Source organism: Miniopterus schreibersii (genome assembly GCF_964146895.1).
Source record: "Miniopterus schreibersii genome assembly, chromosome: X".
Taxonomy (NCBI): Eukaryota; Metazoa; Chordata; class Mammalia; order Chiroptera; family Miniopteridae; genus Miniopterus; species Miniopterus schreibersii.
In genome coordinates, this window is record NC_138104.1 from 84,519,422 (window position 1) to 84,537,050 (window position 17,629).

Consider the following 17,629-nt stretch of genomic DNA (forward strand, 5'->3'; position numbering starts at 1 on the left):
CTTATTTCTCAATGTGGAGCTCCATTGCCATCTCTTTGACAATGGAGTTCTGGGTACAGTGCCTGATTAAAATTCTCAGATAATTTTCAGACCTCATTTTGTTCAATACTTGCAATCTCTAGCCTTTCGATCATTTTTTTCATAGTGGGTAGAAAAGCAGAGGAATGTGGGTTTCATCTCCTCTTTCTTTCCTTTACCTATTTTGTTGGAGAACAGCTAATGATAGCGTCTTTTGAGTAAATCAAAGAGGTGCCTCATCCTCAAAGGAAACTCCCAAACCCAGAAAAATTGAGTTACCTTTACTATTTATGGTAAAGTCAGACAGAAAAAAAAATGCAGACCTAGGAATTTTATAGACTTGTTCATAAAGCGAACAATTATCATGATTAACTTAGAGACATTAGAAAACAATTTAATAAAATAATCTGGCCCAGGAAAATTCCATTTTACCTAATCAGTGTTCTTGGGTTTAGAAATTCACTGATAAACTCAACTTGTTTACAAACCCAGTATCCTGGATATTCCAAAGACAGAACAGAAAACAACTAATTTACTTTTTTCTTACTCCCTGAACCTCAGTCCATGCTATCCTTTTCCTAGATGCTCATTGATTATTCCTAAAGCCATGGCAGAGAGAGCATGTTTAAACTCTTTGTCTTAAGAAAGTAATCCCATCAAAAGAAGCTAAAATTATACAAAATACCGTAGGTTAAGCAGTGGAATATGTTCTGCTAATTTAAGAGTGATCCAAAGTCAGAGAGTGGAAGCTACTTATGAGGTGTGAAGGAATGACATTCCTTTTTCCTCTGCAGTGGTGGCACAAAGCTCTTTTCAAGTAAAATGATCAAAATGACATCGAACTGGTCCTATTCAGAGCATGAATACCTCAGCGCCAAGAATAACTTCCTATTCAAAACTTTCCCAGTAGGGAACGATCTTTATTATAAGCCTTCATGAAGCTACTCCTGGGCCAGCATTCGGGGCTGTGTCTAAACCAAATAGCAAATTATCTAGTACAAGTCAAGTTTTTATGCATCATGGGAAAAAATATCAGGATTGATTTTTAGATTCATTCCATCCTCCATGTGTCCAGAAGTTATTTTTTCAAAAAGGGGCAGGGGGGCTAGTGGCCACCCGGAGTGCAGTAAAAATGGGATGTTTGCTGCTTTTGGTACCACTTTGGGCCCTGAGCAGCTGAAAAGTCTCTGAAGCAAGGAGTGCTAACCTGGCATACAAGGATAGAGTGGATCTGTGAATTTAAACTTGTATATGATAAAGGTGACCACCAGAGTATAGTCTCCGCAAAGAAGAAAAGTGCTTCCTATCTCATTTTTCTCTTTAAATGTCTTCTCTTCTGTGAATATCCCCACAATATCTAGATAGTGATATTCTTTGCCAGTTAGCTCACAGCATTATTTTATTTTTTTTAATTTATCTTTATTGTTGAAAGTATTATATGTGTCCCATTTTTTCCCAATTGACCCCCTCCACCTCGCTCCCACCCCCTCCCCAGGCCTTCACCCCATCATTGTCTGTGTCCATGGGTTATGCATATATGCATATAACTTCTTTGGTTAATCCCTTCCCACCCTCCACCTCCCTTCCCTCTTTCCTCTGAAATATGATCGTCTGTTACATGTATCAATGTCTCTGGATCTATTTAGTTCATCAGATTCTTTTGTTCATTAGCTTCTTAAAGAAGACCCTTCAACATTTCCTGTAGTGCTGTTTTGGTGGTGATGAACTCCTTTAGCTTTTCCTTGTCTGAGAAGCTCTTTATCTGACCTTCAATTCTAAATGATAGCTTTGCTGGGTAGAGTAATCTTGGTTGTAGTTCCATGCTTTTCATCACTTTGAATATTTCTTGCCACTCCCTTCTGGCCTGCAAAGTTTCTGTCGAGAAATCAGCTGACAGTCCTATCGGTGCTCCCTTGTAGGTAACTAATTGCTTTTCTCTTGTTGCTTTTAGGATTCTCTCTTTGTCTTTAACCTTTGGTATTTTAATTATGATGTGTCTTGCTGTGAGCCTCTTTGGGTTCCTCTTGTTGGGGACCCTCTGTGATTCCTGGACTTGTAAGTCTATTTCTTTCCCCAGGTAGGGGAAGTTTTCTGCCATTATTTTTTCAAATAGGTTTTCAATTTCTTGCTCTCTTTCCTCTTCTTCTGGCACTGCAATAATATAAATGTTGGGCCTCTTGAAGTTGTCCCAGAGGTTCCGTATGCTATCTTCATATTTCTGGATTCTTTTTTCTTTTTGCTCTTCTGGTTGGGTGTTTTTTGTTTCCTCATGTTCCAAATTCCTGATTTGATTCTCAGCGTCCTCTACTCTACTTTGATTCCCTGTAAATTATTCTTCACTTCAGTTAGTGTAGCCTTCATTTCTGATTGGTACTTTATTATGTCATTGATAATCTCACTAGTTTCCTTAATAGTCTTACTAAGATCCTTGAGCATGCTTATAACCATTATTTTGAACTCTGTATCTGTTAGCTTGCTTGGATCTATTTCATTTCGTTCCTCTTCTAGAGATTTCTTCTGTTCTTTCCTTTGTCACATGTTTCTTTGCCTCCACATTTTGGCTGCTTCCAGGTGTTTGTTTCTATGTATTAGGTAGAGCTGCTGTGTCTCCTGGAATTTGTAGAGTGGCTTTGTGTAGTAGCTGTCCTGTAGGGTCCAGAGGCTCAGCCTCCCCAGTCACCTGAGCTGGGCCTTCTAGGTGTTCCCTTGTGTGGGCTGTGTGCACTGTCCTGTTGTAGTTGAGTCTTGGTTGCTGTTGGCATCACTAGGAGGAATTGACCCCCAGGCCAATCAGCTGTGAGGACCAGCTGCAACTACATCCAAAGAGCTGCTGTGCTGGAGACACCCCTATGGAGCAGGATTTACTTCAGTGGAGCTTTGGTGTTCACCAAGTGCGCCCCTTGAGTGTGTCACTCGTGGATGTGGTAGGGTTGTAATCCAGCGTGGTCGAGTCTGACCACCAGGTGCACTGTCTCTGGGGCCTCCTGGGAGGTGCAAAGTCAGCCTGTGCCAGTGCCTTGCCCAGGGCCACCCAGCATGAGCTACACAGCAAACCATAGTTGGCTGCTTCTTGTGCTGGCCTTGGAAGTGCCCAGGAGAGGCCAAGCTATGAGCCAGTGCAGCTGCCGCTAGTGCCAGGCCTGGGGCCGCTTATCAAGCCGTGTGGGGCCCGCTGCTGCTTGTTTGAGAGATTTTAGGAAAGTCTTAAGCATGAGGCTCGAGAGGCCACTTGCACAGAAAAGCCCCTGGAAATGGCCTGGATGAGCCTGTAGGTGGGGAGGGGCGGGGCCTCCGGGAGTCACGGGGCGGGGCCAAATGTGTGAGTCAGGTGCTGGCGACTCAAACATGGCGCCTACCTGCCGGCTGTGCAGGGAGGACTCGCCACAGGAGCCATGGCCTCCGCCAGCTCTTCTGCCTGGGAGGAAGCTGTCCCTCCAGCTCTCGCCTGATTTCAGGCAGGTTAGTTCCTCCCCGAGTGTCCCAGGTCCTTTCAGGCCGCTGCCCGGCGCTGGGCTCAGAGGGAGCGTCCGAGTGAGTCCGTGCGCGGCCCTTTAGAGGAGCTGCTGGGGCTCCCGCAGCCTCTGCGACCCTCAGCCACAGTCCCCTCTGGTTTCACAGGCCGGAGTTGTGGGGACGTCTCTTCCTGGCCCTGGAGCCCTGGGCTGGGGGCCTGCTGTGGGGCTGGGACCCTTCACTCCTCTGGGAAACCTCCACCACCGAGATGTCCTCCCGGGTTTACCCCGGGGCACTGGGTGTGGGCCTGCAGCCCTGTCTCGGGGATTCAGTCCGGATCCGCCCGCATCTGTGCCCCTCCTCCCGGTCTGGGTGCTGCTTCAGTTCCGTGGTTGCGGGGCTTTTGTTCAGCCGGATTCAGGAGGCTCTGAGCGATGGTGGTTCTGTATTTTAGTTGTAATTTTAATGTGGTTGCGGGAGGCGGCGGGTGCAGCTGTTACCTATGCTGCCATCTTGTTTCTCCTCCTCATAGCATTACTTTAATCACATACACTACCGAATGCATTCTTCTCCAAATAATTGCCTCCATTTGTGTAGAATTTTTTCCTTTTTTCCTTGATTGTTGGCTCCTTGAGGAACAGATCTGTGACTTATTTATCCCTATATTTCTCCAGTACTAAGAATAGTGCTTGTGATGCCACTTGGTAAGAACTGATTGAATGATAAATAATTCAATATTGTTGGGAAAAAATAGCAAGTCATATTACTGTAGAAAATTATTTACAAAGTGCTCATATCTGAGGACTCCTGATCATCAGTCATGCAGTTTTAAATTGTGGCTAAAATCTGTACCCTGTCCTGATCCTTTCTGATAATCCTTTGAATTAAATTAGAATAAAAACATCTTAACTACTCTCGCTTATGCTCATGTATCATGTTCCCACAGTAAAATGTGTCATGAACATAAAGTTTTATCATCCATTTGGCTTCAAATGTATTGTTTTATATGTATGTGTTGCTTAAAAAGAGCAGTCTATAGAGTCATTTTTATTTTTTAATAGGAATGTCTGTCAGTTTTATGCCACCTGAAAGATAATGTCAGCACTTTACTGTTAATTTGAGAAGACGAAATTTATTATTTGGGGAGATAATGACTGAAGTGACTCTGAGGAAGAGTATTAGTTAGTATAAGCTAGGTCATGCTGCAGTAACAATCCTATATCTCAGTTGATTACCACAATAATTCATTTCTTGATCATACTACATGTCCATCCTAGGTGGAGAAGATGCACTTGGAGATCCTGTATGTGCTTCTCTAATAATTGTAGCAGGAAAGGGGCAGAATAATTGCTCACTGGGTCTTAATGTTACCACTTGGAAAAGACATATATTCATGCCATTGACCGCACATTAACTTCAGCATCACTGGGGAAATGTAATACTACCATGTGCCTAAAAAGAGGAAAATAGGAAAATGCTCAAAAAATACATGATAATTTAAGGAGATTTTAAAAAGCCTTTTCTTGTTCTATTATGTTACCTTCCTGATTAAAACTAGAGAGCATACCAGAGTTCTATTGAGTCAATGTAATGTTTATTATATGGTCTATTACATACAAAAGTTAATCACAGAAGTATTACACCACACTTCCTTTCTGGTCATAATTTAAAATGCATGTTCTTAATTTTTATCTGTGTCTGGAAATCCATACAAAACAAACATTAGGAAGAGCTTTAAGAAAAACAAGATATATAATATTATTAAGTACTATTTTATTAAGACATTTAAAGATTGAAGATGTGGAGAAAAGGGAACAGCAGTACACTGCTGGTGGGAATGCGGACTGGTGCCGCCACTATGGCAAACAGTATGGAGGTTCCTCAAAAGTTAAAAATGGAACTCCCATTTGACCCAGTGATCCCACTTCTAAGAATATATTGTAAGAATCCTGAAACACCAATCAGAAAGAACCTATGCACCCCTGTGTTCATGATGGCACTATTTGCAATAGCTAAGATCTGGAAACAGCCCAAGTGCCCATCAGTAGATGAATGGATAAAAAAGCTGTGGGACATTTACACCATGGAATACTATGCAGCTGTAAAGAAGAAGGATCTCGTACCCTTTGGGACAGCATGGATGGACCTGGAGAGTATTATGCTAAGTGAAATAAGCCAGTCAGAGGAAGACAAGTATCATATGATGTCACTCATATGTGGAATCTAATGAACACAATAAACTGACCAACAAAATAGATCCAGAGACACAGAACCATGGAACAGACTGATGAATCTCAGAGCAAGAGGGGGTGGAGATTAACCAAAAAACTTATATGCATATATGCATAACCTATGGATGAGAACAATAGCGTGGTGAAGGCCTGGGTGGGGGTGGGAGAGAGGGGTAAAGGAAGTCAATGGGGGAAAAAAGGGGACATCTGTAATACTTTCAACAATAAAGATAAATTTTAAAAACAATATAAAATAAAATTTTAAAAATAAATACAAAAAGAATGGTGGAATACCCAGCTAAAATGGTGTGGGTCCTTGATGGCTACCTTAATCAGTTGTAACACCCCTTGATTTCTCACCTCAAAACTTTTTCTCAGCTGAGCAAAATAAAACCCATTTGGTTAAAAAAATTTTTAAAGATCAAAAGACCTCATTATGCTAATGAAGCCAGATTGATAAAATATTAGATAACTTTGTGCTATCTGGAGATAAAATGAATTGTGTTTCCTCATGGTGGAAATTGTTGGTTGACAACCCAATCCCAATACCATTGGCCCTTTCCTCCTCACTTACAAAAAACCTCATTTTGTTTTGATTTGTATGTGGAGAAGGGCAGTTTCTCAGTTTTCCTTCTAGCTTGGTTCATTCACTTCATTAAGATTTGGCCAACAGGCTACAAGTACAAGTACTGTGTGGTGTTTCTGGGAAGCTTCTCTAACAGAGAAAGGGCACACTCTCATCCCTGTGCTTCCTCTATTCTGCTGCCTACAAAGTGGCTTTGATTGTTGGAGTTCTGGATATTTTAGCCGACCCTTGAGAAAGTGAATAAAGATGTGCCTGCTCCATGAACTGGAGCCTGGAGGTGCTACACAGCAAGCAGCTGGGACCCCAGAAGAAAGAGCCACATTAACTGTTTCTAATAAATCTCTTCAGAATTATCGGGGGGGAAAAACAGCCTTTTTGGTGAACTTGAGACTGTTCCGTCTCAGCTCAACATATGGACTTAGGGCTCAGCATTCAGCCCATGCCAATTCTGAAATGACCCAAGGACCAGCCCTTCTCTTTGAGAAACTGTGTGGCTTTTGCCTTTATAAGTCCCAACCTTGCCTCTGATGTGGGAGACAGTCTTCACATAGGTGCAAAGTAAGTCCTCAATCCTCTAAGCCAATGGCTCTGAGTTCATCTTTGACAGTCATGTTCTCCCTGACACAACACCCAGCATCACTGCATCCTTGTTTCCTTTCTCACGGAAAGGCTTGTGAGAAGAGCTAATAAAGTACAGTATTATAAACACAAACGGAAGAGACTATATGAGAAAGAATGATCAATACTGTTTGAGACCATGATACACACAGTTGTTAAGCGGTACTTCGTCCTAAACTGGCAATTATTTTGAATGAGTACTTCCAAAGTTTCCTCTCCTTCCACAATTAAATTATAAATGCTTCCATACTTGTTCATCCCACTTTGTTTTTTATTTGAGAAACATAACAAACAGAAAATGTTTTTCCCCGCAGCTTGAGAGTGGATGGCTTCAATAATTTTCGAATTTGGGATGTAATCAAATCCATTCCAGACTATTATATGAAGGAAAATCATGTTAAAATTTGGAATACAGAATTCCTATATTGCATTCCAAACTGTGAAAGTAGACTCAGTTTTGCTGTTCATTGAACTGACCCAACTTTGAGTTACTGGTGCTTACAGATGCCTATAGCAATGTTTTGAGATCTGACTGTAGTTTAATATGTAATACTATAAATTACTTGCAATTAATGTGAAGAAATTATTTCAAGGCAATTCAGGCAAAATCTGTTATCACAAAACAGCTTCTAAGCAATAAGGGACTGAAAAGATTAAAATCTAGGAGAAATGTTTACTGAAGTTTTTTTTAGCAATACTTTAGCATTTCATACTACAAAAAAAATTAACATAAAATGCTTACAATACTCTATTTTTATGATATCTATAAATATGTTATCTTACAGCTTAATGTATTAATTCATATTTTATTGTTCACAACAGCAAAATGTGAAAGAAATACTCTGAATGCCTTAGTTAAGCATCAAATCAGCATTCAATAAAACAAATGCAATAAGACAAAAATGAAATTTCCTTTAACAATTTTCTTACAGAAAAACTAATGAAGAAATGAAATATGTCATAATAAATTAAATTCTTATAATCTAAAGTTATTGGCTTAAGTACAATTCACTTTTGAAAAATAATCTATATTCATTTTAATCTAAGCAAGATCCACACAATCTCTTTAAAGTTTTCTGATGATTTTAACATTGGGAATTCCTATGGTATCAACATGGCCAAATCCTTGCCTCCTGGGACATTTATGCATCTAAAAGCATGACAGTGATGCCCTCAAACATTACACAGAGGCAAAGATACAAGCATTTCATTAATAGACATCTGCTTTCTTTTCTTTCGGTGTGACTTTCATTAATCTTGGCAACATTGTTTTTATTCTACTTTATTTTAAATAATTATTCTATAAAGTTGACCCTTGAACAACATGGGGGTTAGGGGTGCCAACCCCACCCTGTGCAGATGAAAATCCACATGTAACTTTTGACTCCCGTGAAACAACTACTAGAGCCTATTGACCAGAAGAAGCCTTACCAATAACATAAAAAATTAACACACATTCTGTGTGTTATATGTGTTATATACTATATTCTTACAATAAAGTAAGCTATAGAAAAGAAAATGTAATTTAAAAAGTCATAAGGAAGACAAAATACACTTACAGTATTTATTTTTAAAAATCTGTATAAGTGGACCCACACAGTTCAAATCCGGCTGTTGAAGGGTCAACTATAGTTTAACAGATGAGAGATATAAAGCAATCTAACTTTAAAAAATTCTGCTTCTCTATTCAAAAGTCAAGGTTTCTTTCTAAACTAAATAGAGACCTCACAAAACAATAAGGTAAATGTAATAAGCTTAAATACAGTCAATCCTCATTATCCATGAATTCTATTATTTAATTCATCTCTTTGCTAAAATTGATTTGTATTCGTGGTGCTTTAACAGTTGTTTGCAGGCATGTGCAGAGTGGCAAAAAGTTCCAGTCACTGGTCACACAAGTTCCCAGCTGAGGTCAAACAAGGTGCCACTGGGCCTTTTTGCGTCAGTTCTCATACACAGATGACCAGAGGATGGAGACCATAGGGGGCAGTACAGAAGTGCAAGAAGCTCCAGCCCTGGAGCCAAGTGGACAGGGTCCGACACCCTTCTTTGGCACCTGTTAGTGGCACTGCCTCAGGCAAGTCATTTAACACTTCTGAACCTCATTCTTTTGTGTGTAAAGAAATTGGAATCTATCAGGACGAGTTCTTTTTATAATTTATGATTATAATCTATGTGATGATATATATTTCTCCTAGGAGTAATGGTTCAGTATTCACTAATTGAATGTTTGCGGCAATTTTATAGAGCATAACTACCATGATTAATGAGAATCCACTGTACTTAATCACATGCATATTTATTCAATTTTCATGCACATAAACCTGTACCACATAAAAGAATAAGTAAGAATATAAATTATATATAAAATATAAATTAAATATTTCAAAAAAATGAAAAATGTTATGAGATTATATAATAAGTTTACTTAAATTTCTCAAAATTTTTCCTCAGATAATTATTAGCATAAAATGTATAGATATTTACCCTTGGTTTCTGTAATTAATGAATTGTCCAGATGCATTTAATTGCGATGTCAAGGAGATAAATGTTGAGGATTCCACCAAAATGGCACTAAAATAAATAAATAAAAGAATTATTTTGGATTCTACTATAACAAAATTCAGATGACCACAAAATATTCTTCCTTTATTTTTTCCATCATTCATAAAATATAATTAAGATCAGAATAAATTACAGTTTAAAAAGTTCACGAGTTCTCATTCTACAACTCAAAACATATGTGTTAGAAAGAATGGGGAAATCTGGAATGGAAATAAGTAAAAAATAATATTCTTTTATTGAAAGGCAACACTGAATTCTCATAGCTAGGAAATTTAGACTATAAATGACTATCCAAATTATATTCCAAAACCAAAGAGGAAATCACACATTGGCCTTCATGCATTGTTAGAGCTGTATACATTTAATAATTTCTAATTCTATTTCCAAAAACTAGAAATGTTTCTTTTGGGAGTAAGCACATGAAGGAACAGACTAAGATTGGAGATCTTCAAAGAAGTCCCACCCCTGAGTATGGTTACTGTTTAACCTGGCTTGCAGCTGGAAAAACTCAATTTACTCAGTGTTGTCTTTATTTGACCCAGCTCAAAGGAAAACATATATCCCCAGAATGTTTGTTGAAAACAATCAGTAGCACTTGTATCTGAGGCTGCTATACCAGTTGGAACAAATATGAGCCAGCCCAAACACAAAAGGAAGATCTGGGGAACAAGATGCCCGTATGCAGGGTTGCAGTAGCTGCTAGATCCCCCAAATATGTCAAAGATCTTCAACTCCACCTATGAGAGACAATGATGTCTCACTAAATAAAGAATATCAATAAAGAGAAATTATACAAAATAATCAATTAAAAATTCGGTATTTAAAAAGTAAATTATCTGAAATGAAAAATCACTAGAGGGCCTCAAAAACAGGTTTGAGGTGGTAAAAGAACCAGTGCACTTGAAAATGGGTAGAGTAAAATGATTAATTCTAAAGAACAGAAAAACATCAAATAGAGAACATAAAAAAGAGATTGAAATTAATAAAAGAATAAAATGCAAATTCTGGAGTAGGAAACTATAAAAAAATATATGAAAAAAATCACTAGAGAGGTTCCACAGTGGATTTGAACTGGCAGGGGGGAAAAAATTAACAAACATGAAGGTTGATAGAGATTATGTAATCTGAAGAGAGAAAAAAAATAAAGAAAAAGCAACAGAGTCTCAAATATATATGGTACAGCATTAAACTCACCACCATATGGGTAATGGAATTATCAGAAGGAAAGCAAGAAGAGAAAGGGGAAAAAAGCAGTTTGAAAAACAAGGTGGGTAAACAAAGCTGGGACCATTACACTCCCTGATTTCAAACTGTATTACAAAGCTAAAATAATTTAAAGAGTATGGTATGGGCATAAAGGCAGACACACAGATCAATGGAACAGAGTAGAGAGCCCAGAAATAAACCCACGTGTATAAGGGCAATTAATTTAAGACAAAGAAGCCAAGAACATACAATGGGGAAAGGTGTCTCTGAAGTAAATGGTGTGGGAAATGAAAACTGAACAACCACATACAAAACAATAAAACATGACCACTATCTTACATCATACACAAAAATTAACTCAAAATGGATGAAATACTCGAATGTAAGACCTGAAACCATAAAACTTTAAGAAAACATAGACGGTAAGCTCCTTGACATAGTTCTGGGCAAAGATTTTTTTAATCTGACGCCAAAAGCAGAAACAACAAAAGCAAAAACAAACAAGTGGGACTACATTAAATTAAAAAGCTTCCACACAACAAAATGAAAAAGCAGCCTCCAGAATGGGAGAAAATATTTGTAATCATATATCTAATAAGGGACTAATATCCAAAATATTAAAAGAACTCATACAAGATCTGATAAACATTTTTCCAAAGAAGATCTGATAAACATTTTTCCAAAGAAGGTATACAGATGGCCAGGGATACATCACTAATCATCAGGAAAATGCAAATCAAAATCACAATGGAATATCACCTCGCAGTTGTTAGAATGGCTCTCATAAAAAAATCAAGGAATGACAAGTGCCGATGAGGATGTAGAGAAAAGGGAACCCTCATACATTGTTGGTGGGATTGCAAAATGGTGCAGCTATTACAAAAAGCAGTATGAAGACTCCTCAAAAAGTTAAAAATAGAGCTGCCATAGGACCTAGCAATACCACTTCAGGGTATTTACCCAAAGAAAACAAAAACACTGATTCCAAAAGATATTTGTACCCCTGTGTTCATTGCAGCATTATTTACAGTGGTCCAAATATGGAAACAATCTAGGTGTCTGTAGATAGATGAAATAAGTCAGAGAAAGACAAATACTTTATTAATTCACTTATATGTGGAAGCTAAAAAAACAAAACAAATGAATAAACAAAACAAAACTGAAACAGACTCTAAAATGTAGAGAGCAAGCTGATGGTTGCCAAAGGGGAGTGGGGGGAGGAAACGGGGGGAAAAAAAAGAATGAAATCTTGCCATTTGTGACAATATGGATGGAACTTGAGGGCATTATGCTAAGTGAAATAAGTCAGACACAGAAAGACAAATACTATATGATCTTTCTTATACATGAAATCTAAATAAAACAAAACAAAACAACAGCTCATGGATACAGAGAACAAGTTGGTGGTTGTCAAAGATGGGGGGTGGATGGGTGGGAGAAATGGGTGAAGGGAGTCAAAAGATAAAACAATAGAAAAAGAATTAAATATTTATTTTACTTTTCTTATATGAACTGTACCATTGGATAAACAAATAGATGATAGGAAGTTCTCTTTATAAAATATTCAAAGTAATACATTTCATAAATGATAGAAATGGAATATCACCATTTTGCAACCCCAATGAATAATGGATGTTCTCATCGGGCATCAATGGCTGCTAACATTCCTCCCAACCACAGAAGATATTTCCTGATAAAAGATGTATCACTTCCTTTAATCTGTCATTTTAAACAAATCTCCAAAAATGCAGTTCATAAGTCATTAAAAATTAAAATGCTGTATTAGGAAATATTCACTTAATGTAAAATAAAGCAGTCATGGCAGCATAGATGAACAAAACATAGACATGAAGTACATAGAAAAACAAATGGAAATTGGCAGATGTGAATCCAACTATGTCAATAATGACGTAAATGTCAATGCATTAAACAATTTAATCAAAAGGCAGTGATTATAAGACCATATTTAAAAACAAATACGCAAAACAAGATCCAATTATATGCTCTCTACAAGAGACACACTTTAAATTCAAAGATACAAATAGACCGAAAGCAAAAAACTTAAAAAATGTATAGTATGCATATACAACCACAAGAAAGCTAAAGTGGCTACACGAATACCAGACATGATAGAATTTTTTTAAAAAGTAACTGTAAATGAAGAGAGACATTTTTAGTGGTAAACACTTCCAAACTCATTTTAAAGATCAGCATTACCCTGATAGCAAAACCAGAAAAAAGATACAAGAAGATAAAATTATAGACTAATATCCCTGATGAGTATTGATGCAAAAAAATCCTCAACAAAATATAAACAAACCAAATTCAACAGTGTATTAAAAGGATCATACACCAATGTCAAGTGAAATTTATCCCTGGGATGCAAGAATGATTCAACATGTAGAAATCAATAAATATCATACACCACATTAATGCAGTAGATTGAAAGATCAAAATCATATAATCGTTTCCATAGATGCAGAAGAAGCATTGAACAAAATTCAAAATTCTTTCATTATAAAAACTCTCAACAAATTAGGTATAGAAGAAATGTACTTCAACATAACAATACCCACATATGACAAGCCCACAGTTAACATGATACTCAATTGTGAAAACTGAAAGTTTTTCCTGGAAAATTAGGAACAAAACAAAGATGCTCACTCTCGTCACTTTTGTACAATACAATATAGAAATTATGCTCCTAGCCAGAGCAATTATGTAAGAAAAATAAAAGGCATCAAAGTGGGAAAGAAAAAAAGTAAAATTATCTCTGTTTGCTGATGACATGATCTTGGTTATAGAAAACTCTAAATACCTACCCCAAAAAGCCCTATTAGAACTAAAAAAACAAATTCAGTAGCGCTTCAGAATACAAAAATCAACACAAAAAATTTACATTCTGTACACCACCAACAAGCTATCTGAAAAAGGAATTAAGAAAACAACTGCATTTACAGCAGTATCAAAAAGAATAAAATAGTAAGGACTAAACAGAATCAAGAAAGTAAGACTTGTAAACCAAACACTGCAATACACGGATGTTAGAAATTTTAAAAGACATACAGAAAATGAGAAGGCATTCTGTGTTCATTACACATATAGAAAAAACAATCCTAAAATTGACATTGAACCACAAAAGACCCAGAACAGCCAAAGTGATCTTGAGAAAGAAGAACAAAGATGAAGGCATTACCTGTCCTGATTTCAAAATATATTGCAAAACTACAGTAATTAAAACAGTGTGGTACTGGTATAAAAACAGCCACATAGAACATGAAGAATAGAAACTCCAGAAATAAACTGTCACGTAATCCTCAACAAGGGAGCCGAGAATACACAATAGAAAAGGATAGCCCCTTAAATGAGCGATGTTGGGAAAACAGGTTAAGTCCATGCAAAAGAATGAAATCAGACTCTTATGTTACACATACACAAAAACCAACTCAAAATGAACTGAAGATTTACATTGTATACGTGAAGTTGTAAATCTCCTAGAAGTAAACATATAGAAAAAGATTCTTGACATCGATCTTAGGAATACCTTCTTGAATATGACACCAAAACAACAGGGAACAAAAGCAAAAATAGACAAGTAGGACTACATCAGATTAAAAAGCTTCTGGCCCGGCCAGGCGTGGCTTAGTGGTTGAACATCAACCTAGGATCCAGGAGACTGCGGTTCGATTCCCGGTCAGGGCACATGTCCGGGTTGCAGGCTGGATTCCCAATTGAGGGCATGAAGGAGGTGGCCAATCAATGACGACTCTCTCATCGTTGATGTTTCTATCTCTCTCTCTCCGTCTCCCTCCCTCTCTCTGAAATCAGTAAAGATATATTAAAAAAATTTTTTTAAAGCTCTGCACAACAAAGAAAACAATCAAGAGAGTGAAAAGGCAACCAATAGAATGGGAGAAGGATTTTTAAACCATTATCTGTTAAGGGGTTAATGTCTAAAATACATAAGAAACTCCTATAGTTTCATAATTAAAAACAAAACAAAACAAATAATCCAATTAAAAATGGAAAGAGAACTTGAATAGATATTTCTCCAAAGAAGACATACAGATTACCAACAGATATATAAAAAGGTATTACTCCACATCCCTAATCATCAAAGAAATGCAAATCAAAACCATAATTAAATATCACCTCGTACCTGTTAGGATAACTATTATCAAAAGAATAAGAGATAATAAAGGTTGGTGAATATATGAAGAAAGGAGAACACCGGTATGCTGTTGGTAGGAATGCAAATTGGTACACCCATTATGGAAAAGAGCATGGAGGTTCCTCAGAAACACTGCCCTAAGACACAGCAATCTGACTTCTGGGTTATTTATCCAAAGGAATTGAAACCAGGATCTCAATGAGATATCTTCATTCTCAAGTTCACTACAGCATTATTCACAATAGCCAAGATATGCAAACAATCCAAACAATCCAAATGTCCATTAACAGGTGAATGCATAAAGGAAATGTGGTGGTGTGTGCGCATCATACATCCTTAGGAAAGAAGAAAACCCTGCAGCACCTGACAACGTGGACGAACCTTGGGGACTAAACGAAGCCAGTCTCAGAAGGACAAATACTGTCTGATTCCACTTATATGAGGAATCTAAAATAGTCAAGCTCATAAAGCAGAAAATAGAAGGGTAGTTAACAGGGGAGGGGAGGAGGGTGAAATGGGAACTTGTACAAAGTTCGTTATGCAAGATAAGTAAGTGCCGGAGCTATGTCACACGGCATCGTGTCGATCGTTGAAAACAGCACTGCGCACTTAGACATTTGCTAAGAGAGTAAACCTCATGTTAAGCATTCTTACTGCACCCCCCACCCCACCCCCACAAACCCACAAAGAAACTTTTGGAAGTGATGGGTATATGTTTATTACCTTGATTGTGATGATAGTATCACAGTTATATGCATATGGCCACACTCATATTGAATACATTAAGCAAGTGCAGGTTTTTTGTATATCAATTAGACCTCAATAAAGATAAAGAAAAATAGAGAATATCAAGAAAACCAGAAGAAGGTTCTTTGAAAAGATAGATTATATTGACAAACCTTTATTTAGACTCATTAAAAATAAAGGAGAGAAGAATCGAATTACTAAATAAAGGGAAAAAGCAGGGCCATCACTACTGACTTTTCAGGAAAAAAACGGATTACAAAGGAATACTATGAAAATTTTTGTGCCAATGAATTAGTTAATTTAGAGTAAATGCACAAATTCCTAAAATGGCACAAACTACCAAAACTGATTCAAGAAGAAATAGGAAATTTGATTAGGACCATAACAAGTAAAGAGATGGAATTGGTAATGAAATAAACTTCCCACAAAGCAAAGCTCAGGCCCAGATCACTTCAGCTGTAAATTCTACCAAATGTTAAAAGAATACCAATCCTTCATAAACTCTTCCAAAAATAGAAAGAGAGGACCATTTCCCAAATCATTCCCCAAGACAAATATTACTGATACAAAAAAACAGGTAAAGACATCACAAGAAAAGGGAATTACACTATTAAATCCTTTGATTATAAATGCAAGATACCAACAAACCCAATCTCACAACATGTTTTAAAAAAAAAAAAAAAGCATTACAAGGGATGTTACATTCTGGAAAAGAATTTGGGAACCATTGATCTAGTAGATAGAGGCATGGGAGATAATCCTGTCTCTGCTAAATCTAGATTGGGTTAACTTTTTTGTTACAAGTAATGTTAAATTTTGATTTAAAAAATGATGAAATCTGGTCACTGTGCTACATATAATTTTCGGGAAAACGTGGAAATTTTTATTTTATTTTAAAATACACTTAATATGAGATTATTAATAAGAACGAAATCTTGATCATTTTGTAAGTGTAATATTTTAAATTATGTCATTTTATTGTTATAGTGTTTATAACAGAAAGTCTCTATATGAATTAATTGTCATTAAATTTCCTTCTTACCTATTTTATTATTTAAAAAATTTTTAAGTAATATATGCCTACTATAAAATATTGATTTCACAAATGTTATGACTGGTTTTTAAATTTTGAGTTTTAAAATTTTGCTTAAGTTTAAGACCCACATTCATACAAGAGGAGTCAAATTACCCCAATTAAGAATTTTGTTCTCTAACAAACCATGCACCTTGCACAAGAAGTAACAATTTTAATGTGATCTGAGATAAACCATAAAGTAACAATAAAATATTATGATTTTTTTGAGAAACATGCAACTATAATATTCTACCAATTCCTGGAACTCTGAGATTTTCTTTCAGCTCTACCAATGTTTGATCTTGATTTCCTCTGAAGAAATGCAGTCAGTCATTTGGTTCATTTAAGGGCACATTCTGATACTGGATTAAAGTAACACTTTCTGAGATTTTTTTGTTCCTTACATTCTGATGTAACACTTTAATATAGTAAATAAAATTCTCCCTCAGTGAACTTGGGAACCATACATTCACCAATAATTGATAAACAAAAGAGATTTTGCTTTGTCAACAATAAATGATATTGTTAGTAAGAAACTTCCAAAAGCCTAGACATACAGTGATTTTTAAAAACTGAAAATTATCAAACATTAAAAGGCATACATACAATTTACGGTCTCAACACAAGTATTGTTATGAGGCTCTGATTTCTAAAGCTGGTGGAAAGAGAGTTTGTAATTTAAGCAGTACATTGTCCATCTACTCCCACAACATGGAAATATATAGCAAGATATTTTTCCACTGTGAACTTAAACAATAATTAAGTATTCTGTTGTACTTCCATCTCAAATCTATGTTGTTGCTATTGTTGTTAAATCTCAAGATGAACAAATGCACACTTAATGTGCAGTGTTTTTTGGTGTGTGTTTTTTCAGTCTTCACCCGAGGATATTTTTTCCATTGCTTTTTAGAGACAGTGGAAGGGAGATGGGGGGAGAGAGGAAAGAGAGAGAGAGAAAC

At 36.6% G+C, this 17,629-nt stretch overlaps 1 protein-coding gene across 1 annotated transcript in view; it reads right to left on the reverse strand.

Moving 5' to 3' along the window:
• The window catches only part of CFAP47 (cilia and flagella associated protein 47), a gene marked incomplete at both ends in the record, with an annotated part of 352,044 nt that overhangs the window by 144,810 nt on the left and 189,605 nt on the right, over nt 1-17,629 (reverse strand). The window contains one exon of the mRNA XM_081125415.1: nt 9,394-9,480. Coding sequence (XP_080981541.1) covers nt 9,394-9,480 — 87 coding nt within the window. The remainder of the gene's footprint in view (nt 1-9,393; nt 9,481-17,629) is intronic.